We start from the raw sequence: 17,676 nt of genomic DNA, 5'->3' as shown, positions 1-17,676 counted from the left end.
CAGGATTCTGAGGTTGCATCTGTGTCTACCATGACTGGGGCTGGAGGTGAGCAGGTAAGTCTTGGCTCTCAGGCCACCTCTTTGCTGGTGCTGGCCTCGGTACTCTCCAGGGCTCCTGTGGTCCCGCACTCCCCTTGCTCCCACCCTCCTCCATCCCTCTCCCTCACCTGACCCTAATGCTTCTTGAGCTTTGCAGCTGAGGGCGGAGCACCGGGGGCACGTGCTCCCTGAAGCCACAATTCAATTTAGTCACAGTTGCCCTGTGGGACCCCATCCTGTGACCCTAGCCCCTAGACCGCTCTTGGAAATAAATTCCTCAGCCTCATTCCCTTAAATTCTGAGATTTTAATCTTCATCTCTCCTTGGTCACCAGAATTTTCTCCCAGTGGGAGAATCAAGTGCCGGAGCAGACCCCAAAGCTGTCCATGAAACTTGGCCCTCCTGGAAAGCCGAGGAAGAGTTTCTACAGGATGGCTCTCACCTTACATTCCCTTGTCAATCCCTCAAAACTTGCTTCAGTTCCTTAAATATGTGGTTTCTGGGGCGCCTGGGTGGCACAGCGGTTAAGCGTCTGCCTTCGGCTCAGGGCGTGATCCCGGCGTTCTGGGATCGAGCCCCACATCAGGCTCCTCCGCTATGAGCCTGCTTCTTCCTCTCCCACTCCCCCTGCTTGTGTTCCCTCTCTCGCTGCCTGTCTCTGTCTCTGTCAAATAAATAAATAAAATCTTTAAAATAAATAAATAAATAAATAAATAAATAAATATGTGGTTTCTTCCCAAAAGCCGAGAACCTTGCAACCTTCTCAGAAATGAAACCGCAGAAGCCATGAGGTAGACGTGCTCCAACTTGACCTAACCGTGACCTTTAACTCACTTATTTTTAAGGCTCTTCGTCATGTGTTTTCTTTGGTTTGTAACTCCTCTGCACTTAAATACACTTCCAACATGACCCTATTTTTCAGAAGGTGATGTAGACACAGCTCCATGTTGGCAGGCTGTGAAGTGGGGTTCTATAAGAAAACACTAGCACCCCAGAAATATTGGTGAATATTCCAAATATTGGTAGCATTCCTCGGAGGAATTCAGAGGGTAGAGGTGATCTCAGACAACTTTATTTGCCCACTTTGATGTCTGCCCTCTACGTGACCCCTTTTCAATTCCTTATCTTGTTCTGATAGCGAAGAAAATTTATAGCAATCCAGAAATTTCTTTGGCAGGACTAAATATAATTTCGCACAAAAGAATGGAGGCGGGTAATGGACTCTTTGATGATAAAACCAACTCAGAGCTTTCTGATCAGCTGAGCTGGAATCAGTTCTGGGACAGCCGGGACAGGGACGGCCTCGATATCACTCTTACAAGTGTGCTGGGACCCAGACTGGGGCATCTGAAGGGAAACGGCAGGAATATCGGGGGCAATCCTATTGTTCCCCAAACTCTGATGCTTCTTTTTTGGCTGATTAGGGAGAGCTGAGATCCAGGACAGTCACCCTGGAAATCGCACTATCAGAGCCACGGGGCGAGGAGAGGAAGTGACCCCAGGGGGAGAGGGTGATGCCGCAGTGTGTGTGTGTGTGTGTGTGTGTCGGGGCGGGGGGGGGTCCTTAGGAAGCCACTCAGAGGAGGAGAGCCAGGAGGGCCAAGCTGAATCTGGAATGAAAACTCACCTGGTCCTCTTGTCTGCAGCACCACCTCAGGATAATTTAGTCTTGGCTACCTTCTCTTTCTTTCAAGTTCACCTCTTCCTCCCTTGGATCGATTTCTAGCCCCCCAGACTCTTGAGATCCTTCCTGCTAACCTTCCTTCTCCCTGGATCTCCTCCCAGCCGGCTCACCGTGGCTCAGCCACACGGTAGGCATTTAGGTCCATTCTTGACCAGAGGCTGCACGTGGACAGTCTTCAGGGAGCTCCAGGTCAACACCAGCCATCGGGTACCTGGTGCCCGAGCCACGGAGCTGGCCCAGCTCCACGAACTGCACCCCTGACTTGCTTCCTGCTCTTGGCAACCTGCCTGCACCCAGTCCCTCCATGTCTGGGCACCTCTTGCTTTTTTCAGAGCCCCTGCCATGTCTTCGGCCCTTGGGCTGGGCCTCGCAGCCCCCCACTGGCTTTCACAGGGGCCACGCTCTGCACCCTGGTGTCTGCTGCCAGCTTCTTTACCCCGTGTGGTGGATGACCTTCCAGTCCTGCAGTTGTTCTGGAGAGTGGGCATGGCCACTAAACTAAGAACTGACAGGAGTTGGAAGCGGCACCCTGGTTTGACTGCATATTGATAGGACGTGCTTGAAGCCCTAACAGGGTGACAGGGTGGGGAGAAAGTGGGGGGGCTGTGGGGTAGGAGGTTTGCCCTGGGCTGTTCCAAATATACGTCATACCACTATCCAAGACCGCTTCCACGGCCATCTGTCCTTGCCTCTCCACTCAACTGGGCCTGCCAAGTCTCTGGGCAACTCACACAGTAACTGAAGTACTGCTCCCCATTATCACACACTTCGCCCACACGACACCCCTTGCCTGCCTTGTTGCAGCCGTCCTGGTCGGGGCCTGCCATTCACATGAAGCAGGTGGAGGCAGCCTCATCCAGTGATTGGGCCTCTCCACCCCACAGGGGATGTGAGTCCCTTTACTCCCTGGCTCCCCTCGCACCCTCCCTATCCCATTTTCTCTGGCTGACATCATTCCACTCAGCTCACAGATTTTTCTCCTTTAATCACTTTGGTCAAAACAAGTGACCCATCTCCGCTGACTTCACCCGCTTTTGAAATTTTGAACTCTGAGTCAACATTTGCTTCCTTGCTCCATACCCCAAAACACTGCCTCTCTGCCCCCACACTGGACTTCCTTTCTTAACCCTTTACCTCTGTGCCCGCCTCTTCCAAGAGGACCTCCCACATTAGATGTGGGGATGCACAGAGAATAAAAATCCCAGGTGCTTGCCAGACAGAAAATGTAGTCAGTTCTAAGACAGGGTCTGTGAACTCGAATAAGATGACCTTGTGGTCCCTCTGCAGGTGGAGGTCTTGTTCTTCTGGTTTGCTGGTTTTCAAGTCCAGGCGCTTTCAGGGGGCAGAGTCCCTACTTCAAACAGAGTAGATACCTCGCTTCTATAAAAGCTGTCATTTTAAGAGAGTGATTTCAGGCCCAGCAAGTTGAAAACCACCGGTCCAGAAGGGCTGGCTCACTTCTGGCTTCCTCCATGGGTTCTAGTTCAATGCCTTGGACCCACGTCTAAAATAGTGCCATCCTGGAGAAGCCTGTCAGGTATCTGAAGACTATTATGGGTCTCTGCTCCCTTTTCTCACTCCACTTCAGGCCTCCTGCCCAAGCCAGACACCCTGACTCTTTTGGCTGCTGCCCGGGCCCTGGCTGGATGGGCTGATGTCCTTTTGCCAGGGAGACCCAGTCTGCGGAGGCCTGACCCACGGGGTGCACGCAGGCTGAGTGAGCCCTTACTTTGCCAGATGCCACATGCCTATTCAGCGACCTTGACCAGGCTCTTCTCCTTCCTGGGCCTGGTTGCCATTGGTATCATGGGAGATTTTTTCCTCTAGATACCCCTAAGGTGCTCCCAGCTTTAAATGTTTTGAGGCCAATGAGGTTCCTGATGGGGGGTCCCCCTGTTCTCCCATCTCTCAAGTTGGTAAGTTACTCCGCTCAGTGTTCTCCAAGGGTGATCCTGTTAAACTGGGTACAAGGAGAGCTACACTATGGAGACCCACTGAGGACGGACCCTCTGTTTTCTTCAGAAATTTGATCCAGAAATTGGCTACAAAAGCCAATGACTTGTTCCCTCCAAAGTTCTTTTTTCCTTCTTTTTTATTTCTCACCCAGACCATCTGTTCACTGCTTTATACTGCCTGGCTCCTGACCTTAAGATCCCTGCTTGTCCATGGGGTTTTGGGGCAAATTTCTAGAAATCAGCCAGGCACCCCTCTTCCTGGCATCCCTGGAGTGCCTGCCCTTCCCACCTCCTGACTTCGCAGGCACAGAGCACCACATCTTGGCATGTCGGAAAGTTGCAGGAAGGAAGATTCAGGGGCCAGAGTGATGGTGGACAGGGCTAAGGGCCAGAGAGGGGGCTGGACCCCAAAGCAGGGGACTGGTGGCCGGCCCTGAGGACCCCCCCTCCCGCCCCCGCCAGAGCTGCACGGCCCGGGACCTCCCTGTCGTACCTGAGAGGAGGGCCTGGCCCGTGAACTGCCCGTACACGGAGGCAGCATGGGGAAAGGCATTGAAGGGCGGGACCGAGGCACCGGCTGGGACCCCGGAGCCGACTTGCTGCAGATCCAAAAAGGCGGAGCTAGATAAAGAGGAAGGGGTGGAGCTAGAACTGGACACCTCGGGGGTTTCCTGCTTTATGGCGAAGGGTGAATGAGGATCTGCCGGAGGGAGGGAGACAACAAGGAGAGAGGGGTGTGAGATGATGCGGTGGGCACATGCACAAACCCAGCCATGAGATGTAGGGGGTTGGGGTGGTGCGGGCGGGGCGCTGGGGCTGTGCTCCTCTCGAGTCTGGGGTGGCGGGAGGGGCTGCGCGTGTTCCTCAGGGTGAGTGAGGGGAAGAGAGCAGCTCTGCCTCCCTGCTGTGCCTCTGCGTGTGTGGAAGGACAGTGTGTGCCCCCCCTCCCCCGCGGCGGTGGGGGAGCGAGGAGGCGTGGAGGCGGCCCTGGGCTACGATGAGGCAGGACCCTCTGGACCCACCTGCAGGCCCAGCCCGCACAGCCCACCTCTCCTGTGCAGGCCCAGGGCCCTAGCCCCCTCCTCCTCAGGGCCAGCCAGGCTCTGCCTTGCAGCCCCTCTGTGCAGCTGGGGCCACGTGGCCTAGGACAGTCCAGGCATCGTACCTGCCACCACTGGGTAGGTCTGGTGAGTCGAGAGGTTGCGCCCCAAAGGCGTGTTGGAAGGGGTCAGGGTGGCCTTGCCGTCGTCCAGGGCGGCACTGTTGAGCAAGGGCAGCGGGTAGAGGCCCTGGGGAACAAAGAGAAGTCAGCGCACAGAAGCCGTAGGCAGCAGGCCTCAGTAGGAGCCCTGTGACCTAATCTCCCCGGAAACGCTCCCTTCCTCACTGTCCCCGTCTTTCCACGCATGCTGGACTCAACTTAGCCTGTTTCATGGGTTCTTATGTGTCTTATTCTCCTGCTCCTCTTGCAGCCCCACTGTTGCCCAATCCCTGGCTCACAGCTTCCCCTCCTGCAGCCCTGGGATTCAAAGCCAGCTGGGGGCCTGAGGGCTTGGCTGGATGGCCACCTCCTTCCCTGTCTCCCCACAAGGTCTGGAGCCACAGAGAACAGGCAGCGGGGTGGGAGCGGTCTGCCTGTGGCGCGGTTCAGGGTGCTTCCCTGATTCATGGGTTTATTCCTCTCCAGAGAGGAAACACGGCCACGGGGGGCCACGAAACCCGCACGTTCCCCTATGGGGCAGAGCCAGGACGGAAACCTAAGGGGTCCGGCTCTCATGTCCTCAAACGGTGCGCTCAACTGGATGACGTCATGACCAGTCCGTTTGCAAAGAGCACACATGAGAGCTTTGCCCATGTTATCCTGCCCACTGAGCCCGACGGCCCTGTGACATGGGCAAGCAATGTTGTGTCTGTTTTATATGTGGAGAGCCTGAAATCCAGACAAGCAAGTTCCCAGGCAAGAATGACACAGGGACTAAACGTCCCCTGGTGCTCTTTCCCTCAGGAGAGCCGCCGATGTGACTCCCCGCCCCGGACCGGAACAGGGGGCTATCGTCTTCCTCTCCTCTCTATCCAGATTCCCCTGGCAGGTGATCCTTGGGGTTAATTTTGTTAAAACAATACAAAACAAAACAAAAACCTCTTTTCCTGCAGGGTTTTCTTTCTCCCTTGCTCAGTTATGGGCAAGCGTGCACTACCCCTCACGGTGACTCCCTCCCTCGAGGGGACAAGACAGCACACGCAAGCACACACCTGTTCCCTGCATGTGGGTCACACACATCACAAGCACACTCTGTGTGCAACAGAAAAATCAAGGAACGCTCGCGGTTACATAACAGCTCCACTAAAGGCAATTGCTTCCAGTGATTTCCGTGGAGCCACGTCCTCCAAGGGGCCACAGCGCTTTTTGGTTGCCTGCTGGGCACTTTTGGAAGCTGCAGGCAATTCTAGAGGCCACCAGGGCGCCGTTATCATGGAGCCGCGATTACTGACTAAATGGTGCTCTGGTTCCATGCTTTCCGAGGGGGGCCTGCTTCAAGGTGGGGCGGAGCTGCTTAGAGCCGGGCTTAACGAAATTGAGCAAAATACCTAATTTCTAGAGAATGTAAGAAAAGTTTAAAATGCCTTATGGATGTGTTGATTTGATAACAAATACCTACTCAAAATCCTATAGCTTTCCCAAATCCAGACTAGTCAGTGGGGGGAAAAAATCTCCCAATCCCCCCCAAAGTCACCCATCCTCCCAGTGATGGCTGGATTTCTTCCTGGGATTGAACTTGGATTGGGGTGCAGAGTGGCATAATGCTCTAGCACGTGGGCCAGTTTGAGGCCTGCGTCTGCAGTGACCAGCCACGTAGCCGTGGGCTCCTAGACCCTCTGAGCCATGGCTCCCTCATCCCTATTACAGGGAGACTAGAACCTGCATCACCAGGCTGATGTAAGGGTTACGTGAGATTTTTTATACGCATGTTAAATGCTTAGCACAGAATGCTCAGTACGTTGTTCTAATAGGTATTATTTGTGAGTCATAAGGGGCAAAATTCTTGGTCTCTGTCATTACTGCTCACATTCTGCTGATCTGTTTCTTGTTGCACTTGTAAAATAGAGGACAAAGAACTGTTCCTAACTGTGACTCCTGGCTGGGCCTGGTGGCGAAACAGCAACCAGGAGCGAGGCCACATGGCGTTTCCGTTGAATGCTTTCCCCCCTGTTGATCTTATAGGGAAGATGGCTGTGCCTTCCCCCCTCATCCCGAGGTCGGCTGTGTGGACCTGTGCTTCCCTCTCTCGGCTCCCCAGGCCAGAGGGCCTTCCTGGGCCCAGGTGAGAGCACACAGTGTCCTTTGACAGCACAGTCTGAGTCACTAAAGGCAGGAAAGGCAGGGGCTCAGACGCAAGGAGCCCTCGGCACAGGCCGGATGCTCCCTGCCCCTCACCACCCAGCCGGGTGAATGAATGAGCAAGTAGAAGATGGGCTGAGGGAGGGAATGAATCATGGATGGACACTGCTGAGCCTCAGTTTCCTTATCTATAGGACGAGAGGTTGGAGCAGTTCCATGGTCTTCAAACTCTCTTTCTCCGGCCTTCGAGTAAGAACTGACATAGAAGCATCGGATCCACAACGGTGCCGCAGGCCAGTCTGAATGAAACCAGGGCCGCAGACCTGAGCTCCATACCCCTTCGCTCCCCCAGGCTCTCTCTACCCTCCCCAGCCCTGGGCTGTCTCCACACAAATGGAAAGACTGGACTCTGTGGTCCCCGAGGTCCCTGTGGCTCTAAGGCTAAGACCACAATCCCCCAGGCACGTGTGCCAGCCTCGGTCTCCCTGTCATCAGGCAGGGCCCTCTGGGGGCTCAGCAATGGAGCCAGGAGATGGCTGTGGGGCCCAGCGGGTGCCAGGGGCCCAGCAGCAGGGTTTCTGCAGGCCAGCTGGTGCTTGCACACGCAGCGGGCTCCCTATGAGCCCACGGCTGCAGCCCCACTTCCCTCAGGGAGCCATGTGCTGACTCTCGGCTGAGCACCCGGGCCCTCTCCCCGGGTCTGCTGACAGCCAGCTTTCTCTGCACCCCCTCGCGGTGGCCACAGCCCAGGCTGATAAAATCGCTGACGCAGATTGCCTGCCCAGCTGCGGGGCTGGCGTGGGCCCAGCAGCCCAGACGGTCCTGGCAGTGGTTCAGCGGCTTATTGGCATCGTCCCCATTGTCCTGCTCAGGACTTTCAAGGCGTAAGGCTTGCCTCACTCCTGGATCAAATGACAGCATGAGCAAAGTGGGGTGAGCAGACCCACCCTAAGGGAATTCCTCAGCTGGTTGACCCGGGTAGGCGGGAGGGGTGGAAGCCACTGCTACTGTGGACAGATCCACATGAAAGGAGGGGGCCAGCAGTTCTGGAAGTTCTGTGGGAATTGTGGAGTCTTTGTTGGGCTCGGGGCGGGGGGAGACCAGTGACATCTCTGTTAGCTTTTCCCAGAAGCTGACCCACTATGAACCATTTCACCTGTCCTGAGCACTAGAAATAAAAACTCCCCTGTAACTCGCAATTTATTGTTCTGGATTTCTCGGCTCACGCACCAATGCAACTTTACTGAGTATCTATTCTAAGAGGGGCACAATGTTGGTGCCGGAGATAAAAAAATAAAAATAAAAAGATGCTTCAAGATGCTGGCCTGCCTTATGAAACCCACTGCCTACCCCTTCGGCCACTGGACAATCACAGCACGCCGTGAGAAGTTACTGGAATGGCGTGTTGGATGGACAGAAGCACAGACGAGGGAGAGAGGAAGCATGTCTGAGGGGCAGGGCATGATTCAAGGGTAAGTGATGCTTGAGCTGAGTCATCATGGCCCGACGGTACTTTTCCAGGCAGGAAGGTGGAAGGAAAGGCGCTCTGCGCGGCGGGCATGCAGTGTGCCAGTGCAGAGAGGTGTGAACGAGAACGACATGCTCGGGAGGTGAGTAATGCAGGCCATACGGTGTGCAGGTGTGAGTGGCCAGAGCTGGGCTGGAGGTGTCGGTCGAGGTCACGGTGTAAGGCTTTGAGCTGCCGCTTCAGAGCTGGGGGACCTGACCGTGCAGTGTGGGGAAGCCCCGGAGGACAGAGGGATGGCACGGCCTGGTGGTGAGCTCCTGAAAGGGCGGAGCTCAGAGGCTACGGGTGAGGAAAGGCAAGAGGGCTGGAGGGAGAAGGAGGGAGGTGCCGGGGTCTGGTAAAATGAAGTCTGTGTGGGCTTGGAGCTGTGAAGCTTGCGCCCTGAGTCCACTGGTGCAACTGAAGTTGCTCGGGTGGCGAGACTGCAGACTGACTAGGAATCTTCCAGAGACTGCGCTTTGCTGCGGCCCCTGCCCAACACCGCTCTGCCGCTCACCTGGCTGCTCACCTGCTCGCCTTTGGTGTGGCTGGGGGAGGCATAGGCCTCTGGGTAGTGCTGCCGCTCGAACGGGCACTCGAGCGGCTCAAGGTGGTGCTGGCTGAAGGAGTCCGTGCGCGGGTGCTTGCGGGGCCCGCTGCTGCTGCTCTGGGAGTCGATGCTCAGCCGGCAGCTGTCCTGGTCACCTGGCATCCCCAGGCAGGGAGAAAGCGTTCAGGGGACCCCTCTACCCGTGCCCCAGGCCAGAGTGGAGGGGCAGACGCGGGCTGCAGAGGGACAGGAAGGACCCAGCTCCAGGCCGTTGGGACTGTGGCCAGCTTAGGGACAGGCCATGTGCTGTAGGCGGGAGTCGCCAGCACCTGCAAAGTCCGGAGCTACCAGTCCCCTTGGAGCCCGGGCGGACTGCCCTCCTGCACCCCCTACCTGCCCCCTGGTCCCCAACACTCACTGTCGTCCATTTTCCTCTTGCTGTCGCTGCCAGGCTGAGCGATCCCCAGGAGCCCGTTGATGGAGTAGGTGGAGCCCAGGGAGTCCGACTGGGGTGACTCCGGGGGCGTGACGGCTGAGCTGGGGACTGCAGTGGGATGAGAGGGAGAGGGTCAGCAAACGGGGGGCACCCCTCAGAGCCTCTGCTGCCACTATGGAGGAGTCAGGGGGCCCACTGGCACGAGGGGTTCTTGGAGTTGAGGCCGCCTGAAGTGTTCCGACCCCCACGAATGTCAGTGCGTCTTTCCTGGGACCCAGCGAGGCTTTGTCCCTGCGGAAGGGCTCTGGCCACGCCGGCACGTATGTCTGTGTGGGCACGCGTGCGACTGTGTGTTTGCAGATGGGTGTGCGCGGGCGAGGTTGAGTGTGCCGGCAGGTCAGCACTCACTCAGCGTGTGTCCTGGGCTCAGGGACTTGGTGGCCACGCAGCTGTCCATGGGGAGGTTGAACGGTTGCTGCACTTTGGTCCGGATGATTCTGTAAGGAAGATGAGAAAGCCTATTAGAGAGAGAAGGAGGAAACAAGACTCACGCAGCCCCGGATCCTGTGCCTTTTTGAGAGCCCCTTAGGTATCTTAGAGGCACCTCAAGTACAGCCTGTCTATAGTTGAACCCCTGACCTCACTCCTCACACCTGGTCCTTCCCAGTGTTGCTGTTTCTTGATCAGTTCCACTGGTCACTCAAGGCGGAAATACAGGTGGGGCTTCACATCTGCCTCCCTCTCTCCTCTACCAAAGCCATCTTGAGGTTCTGTGGGTTTGACCTCATAAACTTTCCAGCATTGACTCTGCTCTGCATGTCACTGTCAGCAACTTAATGCAGGCCACCACCAGCTCTCTCCCGCTGGGATCACTCACTGGCCACCCCCTACCTGCTCTTGACCCTTTCTAATCTATTCTCCCTATTGTAACCGGAGTGGACTTTTCGAAATGCAAGTCAGCCTCCTGCTTAAAGTCTGTGAAGTTTCTTATAGGTCACAGGCAAGAATATGTGACATGGCCACCAACCTCTAAAGGGCAGTGTTTACTGACATTCCCAACTCAGCCCACCTCGTGCTCCCCTTCTATCTGCTGGCTTTCTTTCAGCTTCTTGTCTAAGATCTGTGAGCCACAGGGCCTTTGCATGTGCTGTCTCAGAGCTCCTTTGGCTCCCCTTTTCTCCTAGTTAACTCTTAGTCTTTGTTTCTTGCTCAGGGACATCTTTTCATTCCTTCCTAAACCAAGCACCTTACGCCAGCTCACATACCTCACGTTCCTCTCCTTAGGAGGACTTAGAGCCGCATTTTTACAATTGTGTGGGGGGGCACTTGATTAGTACTTGATTAGTGTCTGTCTTCTCACTAGACTATAAGCCCCTCAAGGACAGGATTGTGTGTTCCTAGGACCTAGCACATAGTGAATGAATTATGTATATAGGAATGAATGAGTGGGTAAATGATTGATTGAGGCTGTGAGCGAATAATGGAATGACCAAACAATTGAGTGAATGCTTGAATGAGGGCCAGGTTAGGGGTCGTGTGGCCCAGGAAAGGGTCACTTCAGGATTCTTTTATTGAAATAAAGAGGATATAGCGTGCGAGGAGGGAAACTGGTGAAGTACAACCGGGGGTGGGGTGGGGTGGGGCGGGAGTGTTGCAGAGCAGTGGGGAGGGGTGGATACCTGCCCGGGCGCCTGGGGTGCTTCCTGCTGAATTCTTCAGCAGGAGGCCCCTTTCTAGGCTCTGTTCCACCCAAGCCAGGCCCTTCTTCGGGTCTCCGTCATGGTTCCCCCAAAGCCCAGGTGCCCTGCCCCCTTCCCCTCCCCCCACCTTAGGCCGCTGTGTCCCTCTCACCTGTTGATGGAGCTGACACTGGGCACAGTGTCATTGTCACAGACCCCCTCCGCCAGGAGCCGGTCTCGGATCTCCCAGGCAAACATGGTGGGGTTCTGCCGCTTGTAGTCTCCAATCTTCTCCACCACCTTGGGGGTAGCCACCTTGGGCTTGGAGCCCCCTATCACTCCAGGCCGGATGCTTCCGGTCTCGTAGTACCTACTCCAATAGAGAACCCCAAAGAATTACCCAGTAAGCAGGTGGGGTCTTCGGGCAGGGACTTAGCCAGAGACTCTCGTTCCTCTCCAAGGCTTCTGGGGGTAAAATGCACCCCCAGGGCTGGCCTCAGACACTTGGTGTTCCTGGCACGGTCTGTTCCCCTTGCATGAGTAGTTTATGCTGCTGCCAAACCAGAACCCTCTGCTAAACACTTCGCCTTGGACACCTGGCTTCTCCTTTTCCCCTCCAGCCAGTCTCCTGCGTCTGAGCTCCCCCAAGGGCCACCTACGGAGCAGATTTCCCTTCTTAGAAATCTGCTGCATGTACTCTGTGCACACACACAGGATCACAGTGGCGGGGTTCTCCACGCAGCTTTCTGGGGTTAAAGCGTGACTCGCCGTTCTTGGCCATCCTGGTTTTACCCTCCCCAGGAAGCCAGCTTGGATCCCTGGGCCCTCTGCTCTGTCTTACTGGTTCACCTTTGCTCCCCTGCCTTCTCCCCACCACCACCCCCCCCCGCCACCCCCCAGCTGGCCACTGGTTTTCTACCAGATTGCATGGTTCAGGTGGAAGCTGTTCTTCCTGGACTCTGGAACGCCAGCCTGGCCTGGATCCCTGGCCACATCCGGCCCCTTAAGTCAAGCCTGTTCTCCCAGGCTATCCACTTTTCCTCTCCCCAGAGCCCCCAGACAGCTGCTTTGGGAGATCTGTGACTTATGTCAGGATAACTTTCCCCTCTTTGTGGTGGAAACTCTCCGGTCTCTTCTACTGTAGAGTAAAGTCTGGTTCTTTAAAACTCTGCTTGTCTGTCATAGCCATTCCAGGCTCATCTCTCGGGGACACTGAAGCCCATCTTGGGAGCCCCTCTCCTGACCCTTGCGCTTGGCAACTTCAGTCGGGAAGCCAGGGCTCTCCATGGTTCAGCTACAGTCAGGTCCCTTTGCCTCATTAAGCCAGAACTCCTGTTGAATCCACCTATGAGCTGGGTGAGAGAGACAGGTGCGCTGAGCCGAGGCAAAGCCCCAAGTCCCCCAGCGCAGGGGCATTTTGGGAGTGACTCTCCAGACTATGCTGTGTCAGCCCGGAAGCAGGGCTTTGCTGCTCCTGGTCCCTCCTGACCTTTGGGTCAGCGGTCCTGAACTCTGGTACAGAAAATGGGAATCCTTGAAGGAGCCTCAACACTGTACAAACACTTGGGCCTGTTCTCCTAAAGTTCTGCTTTAATGGATGTGGGCTGGGGCCTAGACATAATTTCTTTTTTTTAAATTAAGTTTCCCAAGGTGACTCTAACAGTCAGCCAGGGCGATGAACCACTGCTCTGGAGTGAGTGTTCATAACTGGTGCCTGGTCATCTCCTAAAAATCACGGCACCCAGGACTGGCTCCCGGCGTGGATGCTGTGATTTATATGCAGGTCTGGACCAGGCCTTAGGGCTCCGCATCTCATCAAGGAGCCCTGGTGCTTCCGGTGCAGGTGCTCTGGGGATTAAGAGTTTGAGAAGCACACTGAGACATCCCTGGGGGGTGGGGTGGATCGCAGGAACCACCTCTGATCCTGGGTCCCCTCCCTAGCGGCTCCATTTCCCTTGGTCTCATCCAGGGTGGGGTGGGGTGCTTTGGAGAAGATTCTCCTGCTTTAGGAGTAGAGAAGCCCCTAAAAATGAGAGATAGGGCAGAGGAGAAGAGCAAGAGGGAGAAAAGAAAGGAAGGAGAAAAGAACAAAGAAAGAAGCAAGGACAGGAAAATAACAGAAGAGCAGTGGGCGGGGAGGCCTGGAAGCACCACCAGGACCGAAGCTGGACACTGGGACGGACCCAGTGCCCCCGGGAAGGGGTCTGGCTGCGAGGTGGGCCGCCCAAGGCAAGCCCTGCAGGGAAGGTGGCGTGCGCTGAATTTCGTGCTTACCTGCCAAGGATCTTGCTGACACAGCCATGGCTGACTCGGAGCTGGCGGGAGATGTCGCAGGGCCTCACCCCCTGGTGGGCCAGGTCCACGATGCGTTGACGCACCACTTCGGGCAGGGGTCTGCCGTTCACAAAGGCCCCTCCCAGCTGGTTCAGCCCTCCATGGCCTAAGAAGACAGTAGTTGCGGGAACAGCTGTCAGGACCAGGCAGCGTGGGTGTGGGTGTGGGTGCTGCGTGCGTGCACGACCGTGTGCGTGGGAACTCTCACCATCACGCCCTCTGGTGCCTGAGGGAGACACCGGTGCAGAGGGAGGCTGGCTCCCGTCGGGGAGAGGGGAGGGTGGCGTATGATGCCGGAGGGAGCACACATTGCAATCTGGGCACCGCTTGGGCCTCTCAGTCTCCTCTCAGTCCCTCGGCCCTTCACTCTGAATAACAACCCCCCACCTTCGTCCCTCCCTCTGACACGTGTATAAAAAGCTGGAGATGCTGGGTCTTCCTACTCTGGTGCTGAGCTGTGTGATGCTGGAGAACGTCCCCTCTCCTCTCTGGCTTGCTTTTCCTTATCTGTAAAATGAGGGCGTAGACTAAATCAGCGGTCTTTACGTTTGTCTTTGTCTTTCTTCCTTTTAACACAGAGCCCGATTTTATCAGCGCAAGTGCATTGAGAAACACGAACACAAACGAACAAAAGCAGAGCTATTCTGTGGTCGAGCTGGGGCACAGGCTCCCAGCCCCAGTGATCCCATGGCTTCTCTCTCTAACAGGCCAGAGCACTAAAAGGGCGGGCAGAGATCTCCAGGGACATGACATGGTGGACTGCAGGCCACTGTGCAGACAGTGGACACACTGTGGATGTGTGTGCGTTTTCTTAGCTGCCTTGCTGCCTTGCCCTCTGCCCTCTGGACCCAGCCTGTGTTCCATTCTGAGCCCATCTATCTTGTCAAGCGCCTATATACTGAGTGCCTACCATGTGCCGGGCACTGTACCAGGCCCTGCAGGTGCCCAGATGATCTCTGTTCTTGTTTCATGGGGTTTACTAAAGCGAGGGCCCAGACCAACAGACAGCCAATTACCAGACCACGTGACCACTGCTGGGGCCAGGGCCAAGCAGAGGGTTATGGGGATCACTGGTGGGGACCAAGCCCACACTTAGGGGACTCTAGAAGGGTTCCTGAAGAAGTCTATGCTTTGACTGACGGTAAAGAGGTGTTCACCAAGGGAAGGAGAGAGGGGAGGAAACTGTTCCAGGCAGTGGGAAAAACAGCTGCAAAGGCTTAGAGGCAAGAAGGTGCTTGTCTGTTAGAGTTACCAACATTCTCAACTCTCAAAAATCACGAGACCCAGGCTAGGCTCATTCTGGGGCTGAGATCGCCTTTTGCTGATGAAGAGGCTGGGGTTAGAGAGCGTGAGTGACGTGCTTTCTATGATGTATGTGACTCAGCCTGTATGAGGAGCAGCCAGGCTGTAGCCAAGAATTAAGGCTTCCATCAGTGCTTCTTGGGTCGAGCCCTGTTCTATGGCCGAACCAGTCCTGGAAGCCTGGCATTGGCCTGCAGCCTGTGCTGAAGGTGCCATGATCCAGGCATGAAGGACACCTTTTCATACCAGGGCAGGATTTGGTGATCTGGCTGGGCTGGCAGAGCTCCAGGGGTGGGAGACAGGGGGAACGGGCAGGCGAGGAGGAAGAGCCAGCGCCAAACCTTCTGGGTGAGCCCGTTAAGGACTATTTATGGCCAAGGGTGGGAAGTGGCTCTGCTGGGCACACCGTGCCCATTACCGCCCACGGACTTAGCACATTCAGAACTGCCTTGCAATGTCTCCTCGGGGGCCCAAGCTGGCTTCAGCGGAGCAGTCAATTTCTCTTAAAAGAACAAAAAAGAAGCTATAAGTCTCTGGCCTGGGCACTAAGTCAGGAGGAATGAGCCTGCTGGCCAAATACCAGCAAGAGGGACACAGTGACCCATCTCCCTGGTGGAGGCAACTGGGTGAGCTTGGACACAACCTCCACTGTCCCACATAAGGCCGCTTGTCCCAGCACGTGCTTTTCCACCACGGCTGGGAGGACATCCCAGATGGCCCACTTCTGAGCCCCTTCCACTGGCTTCTCATGGCCACAGGCCATCCTTGGAGAATGACTTAGCCATTTGACCCTCACTCCCTCCTCGTGGTCTTTTGGCTCTTTGGGTCCACACACTGAACACAAGGGGGCGCCAGACAGCCACCCAAAGGCAGACAAGACCTTGAGACCGCCCAGCTTTGTCCCCATTTTCCAGAACTTAGGCAGCCACGTCATCCACCCAGCCCCAGGTGCTGTGCTAGGACCTCTGTATCTAGAAGCAAGGTTTCCTACAGGCGGAGTTCTTCACCTCTTGAAAGGTAGCAGGTTGAAAAAACCAAGTGTCATTGTTGAGGTGACCTGAATTGGGTATTGTGTCTTAAAAAAAAAAAAACAACAACCCACCATTGTCTGTCTCTCTATCGAAGAAGCTGTGTGGACTATTGTTCTAAATCTTCCTGAAGGACTGATTAGAATCCTTAGAGACCCAGGCCCTCAGGAGCCCTCCTGAAATCTTATTTATCAGATCACCCAGCATCAGTGTGAAGGGAAAGGCGTATTCATACCTCTGGCCCTTAAACTATCAATTCTCTGGTGCTTTATTTTATTTTGCTGGCTTCTGAATGACTTTGTGCTGCTGTACAAAGAGCATTGGGCCAGATTCCTTCATTGACTCTGCCTGTTTTAATTTTATCATTTGAGAATGTGGGTTTTTTTTTCCCAGCCTTACTGTTCTCATCCATTGAATGGAAATTCTTGCTGTGTCAGCTGCGGACTATAACAACTGCTCTAAGAAGATGGGGAAACCAGGATGTAGGAGTGTTTGGTTTGCTGAAAATCTTGATTTCGTGCAAAGTTTTTCTAACTTTTAATATTTACATGGTTGAAAGTTATGACCCCAAGCTTGGCCTTAGGGCAGGAACAGTGGTTCTCACACTTGACTGTGCACCAGAATCATGTGGGGGGCTTGTTAAATCACAGGCTGATGAGCCCAAGGCCCAGAGTGTCTGAATCAGCAGGTCTGGGATGGTACCAAGAATTTGTTTCTAAGAAGTTCCCAGATGCTGCTTGTCTGGGGCCACATGTCACAAACCACTGGTTTAGTCTGGGCAATGGCTGGTAAAGAAAATCAAGAGAGGAACTAAATACTTATACACCTACCACTTTGGCCCCACCACCTTCAAAGAACAATAATTCATATTCTTCACATATCATAGTTTTCATTGCTTTTTATCTCAACACTTATGTACGAAGTGCCTGCCACAAATCAGGCATAAAGCACTGAGGAAACCATCTTGAAAAGGACAAGAAAATGGCCCTCAAGGAACTTACAATCTTGGGGGGATGCAATCACATAAATTGGGAATCACCATGCTAAGGGAGAAGTTGCTTGAGAGAGGTTAAGATCAGGTGTTAGGGAGCCCGTAAGTGGTCAGTTGGAGGTTGCAAGGAGGGATGACTAGGAGATAACCAGGTGAAGAAGTTTCCACGTGAAAATAAATCCATGCACGAGGTCTTGGTGTTCTCAAGACATTGGAAGACATTTACTGTGGTGTAGACAGGCGGGTAGCAGAGTCTGGAAAGAGCCTGCTGGCTGAAGATGGAGATGGCCCCTATGGTTTGAGGTTTTGAGCTGAGTCCCTGTAACGGAAGGTCTTTTGTCCTTCCTGTGTCCGGTGTGGGGGAGTGGACTCCTTTGGGTAAGTCACCACCAAATGCTCAGTGGTGGGTGCAGCCTTCCTTCCTGCACCGGGAAGGGCTGGACCGCCCACTGTGCTGACCACCTTCCCATGCAGCTGTGGACAATGGGGTGGGCTTTGAGGCCGGAAGCCGGGAATGAGTGGGAGCCCCTGGTTGGGCTGGGGGGAAGGTGTGAACCAGAAAGAGGTTTGAAGCTTCATAAGCAGAGGCCCTTTGCATGGTCTGGAGCGTCGTGGGTGGGGAGGGGTGGGTGTGGAAGAGGAAGACAAGCCTGTCTGGCTGGACATGAGCAGGCTCTGAGTGTGAAGGCCCTCAGACAAGGGATGCCAATGTTCCCAGGGCCAGAGAGGTCTGTTCTACAGTGAAGGGTCTGGAAGCCTGCAAAGCCCCAGCTGAAGCCTGCTGTCCAGAAATGTGTACTATGGAGAAGTGACCATTTAGGGAGGCATTAG

General features: G+C 55.0%; 1 protein-coding gene across 4 annotated transcripts in view; it reads right to left on the bottom strand.

Moving 5' to 3' along the window:
- PAX8 (paired box 8) overlaps window positions 1-17,676 on the bottom strand; it is a 55,620-nt gene that overhangs the window by 11,036 nt on the left and 26,908 nt on the right. Inside the window, exons 3-9 of one of the 4 annotated variants that reach the window (XM_057309335.1) lie at window positions 13,465-13,630; window positions 11,363-11,563; window positions 9,920-10,008; window positions 9,494-9,619; window positions 9,043-9,230; window positions 4,844-4,967; window positions 4,172-4,378 (exon numbers count right to left, since the gene is read on the bottom strand). In XM_057309335.1, coding sequence (XP_057165318.1) covers window positions 4,172-4,378; window positions 4,844-4,967; window positions 9,043-9,230; window positions 9,494-9,619; window positions 9,920-10,008; window positions 11,363-11,563; window positions 13,465-13,630 — 1,101 coding nt within the window. The remainder of the gene's footprint in view (window positions 1-4,171; window positions 4,379-4,843; window positions 4,968-9,042; window positions 9,231-9,493; window positions 9,620-9,919; window positions 10,009-11,362; window positions 11,564-13,464; window positions 13,631-17,676) is intronic. The other 3 variants (XM_057309337.1, XM_057309336.1, XM_057309338.1) reach the window with 3 other exon arrangements.

Source organism: Ursus arctos, unplaced genomic scaffold (genome assembly GCF_023065955.2).
Source record: "Ursus arctos isolate Adak ecotype North America unplaced genomic scaffold, UrsArc2.0 scaffold_8, whole genome shotgun sequence".
NCBI lineage: Eukaryota > Metazoa > Chordata > Mammalia > Carnivora > Ursidae > Ursus > Ursus arctos.
Note: the sequence above shows the minus strand (reverse complement) of the source record. Positions and strands in the feature narration are given on the sequence as shown.